Source organism: Scomber japonicus, chromosome 22, assembly GCF_027409825.1.
Source record: "Scomber japonicus isolate fScoJap1 chromosome 22, fScoJap1.pri, whole genome shotgun sequence".
NCBI lineage: Eukaryota > Metazoa > Chordata > Actinopteri > Scombriformes > Scombridae > Scomber > Scomber japonicus.
The window spans coordinates 13,771,652-13,778,292 of NC_070599.1; the positions used below are offsets into that span (position 1 = coordinate 13,771,652).

Here is a 6,641-nt window from a genome sequence, read left to right on the forward strand (position 1 = left end):
GGCAACTTTTTTTTCATTATTGTTATTGTTAATTAGTAATAGCAACAATAATATTATTATTAGAATTATTATTATTGTTATACTTACACATATATCTGTATTTCTTTTTTATACCATTTCCGTATTGGTATAATTTCATTATATTGTGCTTGCAAAGCTCTATGTAAACTTGATGTTGAAAAGCATATAAATATGAATACAGATTATTATTATTGAACAATTAATTTGTATAGCCTATTTTCCCTTGGGGGTTAAATTATTTTCTTATTTCATGTATTTCTTTGTATCATGATTATATCTGGTGAAACTATATAACTGCTGCTGTACTAATGCAGAATAAATATAATTTATGACATTATGTTATGCAGTATTAACAGTGACACAGGGAAACTAAGATCATGTTAATTCTTTAATGCATCACTCAGTTAATCAGTAGCACGCACAGGCACACTCATACATCACTTATTGAAATATTTCAGGTAAACAAAATCTGTAGTTTTAAACAAAGTACAACCATTAACGGACAGGAAAATAGTTGAATGTGCAAATGTTTCCTTTATAGCATCTATAAAGTTGGCTCATGTCTCCAGAGTTTCTTGAATGACAATCAATGTACATTAAAACCAAAATAATTTTAAACAGTATAATAGTAAATGCAAAGGTGTCCAATACAGTATGTAGTAAGGGAATGCTGTATCTAATTAATCAACATTATTCAGTGGTCAGCACATTTTCTTCCTGTAAAAACAAAATATCAAATAATTTGATAGTATATATTTTCAAGTAGCGTTAATTAAGTCATGGTTGCTCCCAGAGTCCATGTGCCTGTGAATTCCAAACATTAGCATGACAAAGCAGTCTGTGTATGTAATTTATCTTTAAAACCAACATTGAAAAAAATAAAACTTGTGCGATAAGTTACAATCTTTCAGTAACAAAAGTTTAGTTAGTCTTTGATTTAAAACTTTTATCTGGTCTAGATATTATTAATCCACATTATACAATACAATGGATATGCATCACATGGCTTCTTTCACATTTAAGTGAGTGAGAGTGTCGCTTCAGTGCAAGCAGTAGCTCCCTTTTAACTCGCGAAGCAGCCACCTTTGGTCAAGTCATGGAAAATAACCTGGCCTCATCTCTTCGCATGAGAGTTTAAAGGTCAACCCTGAGACACAAACTGTCAGACATTGTTTGTCAGTTACCACATTCTTAAGTAACAGCAACAAAAAGTCTTCATGGTAGCCAGATGTTGGCTAGAAGACTCTTGGAAATAGAAGCTGGGAGAGCCGGCATCAGTCCCTACAGCGGGATAGCTTCACTTTTCACTCTGCAGTCCTTCCGTGACGTACAGAAAAGGCAATGAATCTGTGGTAAACAGAGATGAGGAGGACGATGCTCCCTAAAACCATGCCACAGATGAGGCTGAAAGCCCAACGAGGTCCAACGAGAGTGTACACCTGCGAGACAAACACTGGGCCCAAAGTCCGCGCCCCGCTGCCTGAGGCTGTCAGCCATCCCATGTACACACCCTGCAGAAACAACATATTCAGCGTTCCCAAGCATTAGCATTTATTTTAATTATGGAGGTATCAAACCTATGATCTACTTTTCAGTCTTCTTACCTGAGGCTTGGGTCCAAGGATTTTGGAATATAGCGTGTAGGACATCACGTTGCATGCTGGGTATCCCACCCCAATGAGGACGTCAGAGGTGATGTACTGGGCCAGGTTGATGGCGGGAGTATATTGACACCAGGTCTGTTCAAACGGACAGCCTGTTGGCTCCAAAGAGCTGTTGGAGGCTATCGTAACTTCAGACGTTTGACTGACCATTGAGTTGTTTTTAAGGTCTGTGTTTTGATAAGAAAAACAAGACAAAATGCATTTAATAGTATTCTAGACGCTGCTACACTTGTTTCAATGGCAAAGAGAAGGCAAAGAATAGCCTGTGCAATTAAAACAATCCATACCTGCCCACTGGATTTTGGGGTAGTGGTTTCCCCAGGGAAGCAGAATAAAGAAGCCACAGAATATGATGGCCAAGCCTACGAGCAACACAGGACGATCCCCAACCCTAAGAGGGGAGAAAACATTCCTCCTGATAAACCAAACACAGGAAGTTGAAATACACTCTATATACAACTCAAAGGTGCATGTAAATACCTTTGAGAGGCCACTTTTACAACCAGAAACACCAGGATGGATTCAAATCCAATGCCGCAAATGATGATGCCATTGTACAACACAGCTTCCTTCCTTGTCCAGGCGAACATGTCCATGGACAAAGGGGTGGCTATTCTGAAAAAGATTATAAACATACAAAGAGGCCGGGGTGAAGTAATGATAGAATGTATTCTAGCTTCCCTGTGTCAATACGGTCGGTTATTAAATACATACGTCTCAAAAACAGCAAAGATGAACATGATGATGAAGAAGAGGGCGTTAGAAGTCAGGACCGCTACTTGGTCGATGGTTTCTTCAGTTTCTTCGTTAATGTCAACTCTATCTGCAAGAGAGGGACGAAGAGATCAAAGCCTTCAACCAAGAGAAACTTAACCAATATCCTGCAATAAGCCCGGCATATACTGCAAATTTACTTTACTACATTGATTCTATACTTCTCTAAAAAGGTATTAATACTACAGTGTAAGCACTGTCCACTGAGCTTCCTCAGTAGATAACCGATATAACCTCATTTATTTGTATAATACATCACTACCTGTTTTGATAAAACTTAATAACAGTATACGAATAAAATGTTATTTTAAACCCTTCTTCATTTGTCATTTATGTTAGAAGTCTACATCACTGCTGTGTGTGGGCGGGAAGAGGTAGTAGGAAATGTTACATGCAATTTTTTTTCACAATTTAGTACACATTTTCTATTTTAAATGTGTCTTTATTTTTTTTGTAAATACAGAAAAGGAATTATACCTTCTGATGTGTAGTTGATGGCTCGAATTTGTCTTCCATGGTCGTCAACACGGTGCTCTCTGTAAGTGAGAATCAAAACAGAAACCTCAGCCAATTAAGATCTCTTCATTTATATCAGTGCATGAATTAAAATATTATTTTGATCACTGTCCACACTGATGTATTCAAATTTAAAACATTACAAAATCAAAGATAGAAATTGTTTGTACAGTAAAGTCCAGAAATATTTGGACAGTGACACAGTTTTCATAATTTTGACTGTGTAGGACAATCAAGATGTGACTGAAGTGCAGACTTTCAACTTTAATTCAAGGAGTTGGACTAAAATATGGTTTAAAAATGTTAGGAATTGCAAGCATTTTTATATACAGTCCACTTAATTAAGGGGGCTCAAAAGTATTTGGACAAACTTTAGTATCCATAAATAAAACCTTGTCAAGAATCCTTTGCAGACAATGACTGCCTGAGGTCTGCAGCTGTCTTCAGTTGTTATTTGTTTGTGGGTCTCTCTGCCTTAAGTTTTGTCTTTAGCAAGTGACATCCATGCTCGATCAAGTTGAGATCAAGTGATTGACTCGTCCATTGCAGAATATTTCACTTCTTAGCTTTAAGAAGCTCGTGGGTTGCTTTCATAGTATGTTTTTTAGGTCATTGTCCATCTGTACTGTGAAGCGCCATCCAATCACATTTGCTGAATTTGGGTGAATCTGAGCAGACAGTATATCCCTATATATATCTCAGAACTCATCCTGCTGCTTCTGTCCCCTGTCACATCATCAATAAACACTGGTGACCTATTGCCTTTAGAAGCCATGCATGCCCAACCATCACACTGCCTCCACCATGTTTTACAGATGATGTGGTATGCTTTAGATCATGAGTCATTCCAAGGCTTGTCCACACTTTTTTTTACATCTGTCCAAAGAATGCTGTTCTTGAACTGTGCTGCAGATGTTTAGTCTAATCTGGGTTTTTTATTTTTGAGGTTTATGAATGGTTTTCTCCTTGAGATAAACCATCTGTATTTGCTCTCGTGAAGTATTCTCTTTATGGCAGACTTGAATAATGATATGTCTACCTCCTGGAGAGTGTTCTTCACTTAGCTGGAGGTTGTAAAGGGGTTTTCCTTGACCATGGAAAGGATCCTGCAATCATCCACCACTGCTGTCTTCTGTGGACGTCCAGGTCTTTCCCCCCTCAGAATGTACCAGACTGTTCATTTAGACACTCCTAATGTTCTTGGGATCTCTCTGATGAAATTTTTGTGGTATTTGCAGCTTAAGGATGACCTGTTCCACTTGCATACAGAGCTCTTTTGATTGCATAATGTAGATGTTCACAGGAGCAGCTTACAAAAGCAAAGACCACACCTGGAATCAAGTCCGGACCTTTTACCTACTTAATTGATGATGAAATAAAAGCATTTTTCCAGACCTGTCCATGAAACAGCCCTCAAAAAAAGAATGTGGTACATATTTAAGAACTGTAATTCCTAAACCCTTCCTCCAATTTGAATGTGAATAACCTCAAATCAAAGCTAAGAGTCTGCACTTTAAACCCATATTCACTATATAGCTGAAAGTAGAAGAGGTTTAGGGTAAACGGCTATATATGGATCTAACTGCCTTACCTCAGCACAAGAACTACCAGCAGGGCGTTTATGAGGCCAAAGAACGCAGCCAGTAAAGCCGGGGCAGTGTACATGTTGAGCTGTAGGTCGATGATCTTCACTGTGAAACCGTGCTCACCGACAAATGACAGGCATGCCTGCAGAGCTGACCATACACAAAGATATATAAATGTCAAAAAATAAACACATTACACACCACAGCTGCAGCACTGCTCTCTATATTGCATGTTGACCTTTTTTCTTAAATCTTTAAATAATGGGAACAATACAGGCATCTTTACCTGGTCCTAGGATGAACCCCAGGGCTTGACATGCACTCATATTTGCCATGGCATTAGTCCTCTCCTTCAGTGATGTAGCTCCAGCTACATATGACCGCACCACAGCAACATTACCTGCCATGACAACAACAGATTTAAGCCTAGGAGATATGTGTTGCAACATCAACAACAACACTGTATGTCACAACAGAGTCTAATTACACATAACAATTTAAGAGCATATAATGTACCTGCTCCGAAGCCCACAAAGGCTCTGGACATAAGCATGTGGATCTTGTTATTGGTTTTGGGCAGGTATGCATAGGCGTAGTAGATGTTGGCTGACAAATTGATGATAATGGAGCACACCAGTGGATCCCTGCGTGGTCGATAATTGGACCACAGGCCAAAAATTGGTGAGGCCACCATCTGACCGAGGCTGTAGGCTGCCACTACCCAGCCCAGGAAGGTAGCATTGGCACTATCATCAATCTACAAAAGAAAGCAAGGTTTGAAGGAAGACCCAGAAGACACAGGATACAGTTAACTTCATATGACATTATGATGAAAAGGCTACAACACAAACAAATGAGACAATTGAAAAATGTTTGGAGTCCACTTATTGCTACATACAGTTACATTTGACATTTGACACATACCCAAAATATACTATGCACTACTATTTAGACTCTAGTGTAGCACTTCTGCAAATCCAAAATTATGCCCCTGTTTGTTGTTTCTTTCACTTCCTTTTAACACAAAAAAACAAACACTCATTGTATGAAATGACTTAAGCAGGAACAGCCAACATCTTTAAACCAAGAAAATGAGACATACATACCTTTTGCAAATATGGCCACAGTGATGTGATGACAATAGTGAAACCTAAAGAGGCAAACAAACCATAGATGATTGGTGATTGATAGTGTGCATAAGTCTCAGAGCTGCTGTGTGTTTTGTTAACATTTTGAGACCCTAATGAAGTCTAAATCCACTGTAAGAAATGGACATCCCCCTCACCCACACTGCTGAGGAACATGGTGAAGTACATGACTCTGATAGACCTCCACCGACTCTTGTAATCTTCATCATGAGAGTCATCACTGCACACAGGTAAAAGGACAGGGGAAGAGAAAGTGATTTAGGGTTATTGATGTCGGCTGATACACATGACAGACTGAAAAAGAGAACACAATAAACTAATTTGAACTCATATGGCTTGCATAACGCATGACCCACACGGTACAGGGCTAGTGCAGCTCCCTGTTGAATGTTTACCTCACCTGGAAAACAGTTTCTAATTTGTTTGTTTGCTATTGAACTCTGCACTCACCTGCTTGCATCATCCCTCAGCAAAGGAGTAGTATCGTCAGAGTCAACAAGTTGAGGCATTTTCTACTTTAAAAAACAGCAACCCAGCAAAATATATGGCGTTGTTGTAGACGGTGAAGATGTAGATCAGTGTCGTTAAGCTGCCATCTAGCCGGGTCAGTGAACTAATGTTAGCTACACTTGGACCTTACGCTTACAACTCTTACGAAAAGCTATGGAAAGCTAGCAGCTAAAGATAGCAACTTAAACTATCATTGCGCATTCTTATATACGCGTTGACATAACTAATACCACACATAATGTTAAGTGGAGTCCTTTCCAGCCGACGGTGAAGTCCATATACGACAGTAAGCCCCACAAAAACTAACAAAATTGGACTATGGTATCAAAGTCAGCTCTAGACGTCACGACCGTCAGCGATATTTTCCTTTCTAGGATAGCGAAGGCATGGCCCGCCCTACTCTGCCTCTGATTGGCTTACCG

General features: G+C 39.2%; 1 protein-coding gene across 1 annotated transcript; it reads right to left on the reverse strand.

The window, feature by feature from the left end:
- Window positions 1-396: 396 nt before the first annotated feature.
- mfsd8 (major facilitator superfamily domain containing 8) lies at window positions 397-6,523 on the reverse strand. The gene is made up of 13 exons (XM_053343568.1): window positions 6,455-6,523; window positions 6,160-6,224; window positions 5,847-5,929; window positions 5,668-5,711; window positions 5,078-5,318; window positions 4,848-4,961; window positions 4,567-4,711; window positions 2,937-2,995; window positions 2,400-2,508; window positions 2,166-2,300; window positions 1,973-2,076; window positions 1,626-1,852; window positions 397-1,532 (listed from the first exon to the last, which is right to left on the reverse strand). Exons 2-13 carry the CDS (start codon window positions 6,216-6,218, stop codon window positions 1,326-1,328), a joined length of 1,527 nt encoding a protein of 508 aa, XP_053199543.1. The 5' UTR covers window positions 6,219-6,224; window positions 6,455-6,523; the 3' UTR covers window positions 397-1,325.
- Between the last annotated feature and the right edge of the window lie 118 nt (window positions 6,524-6,641).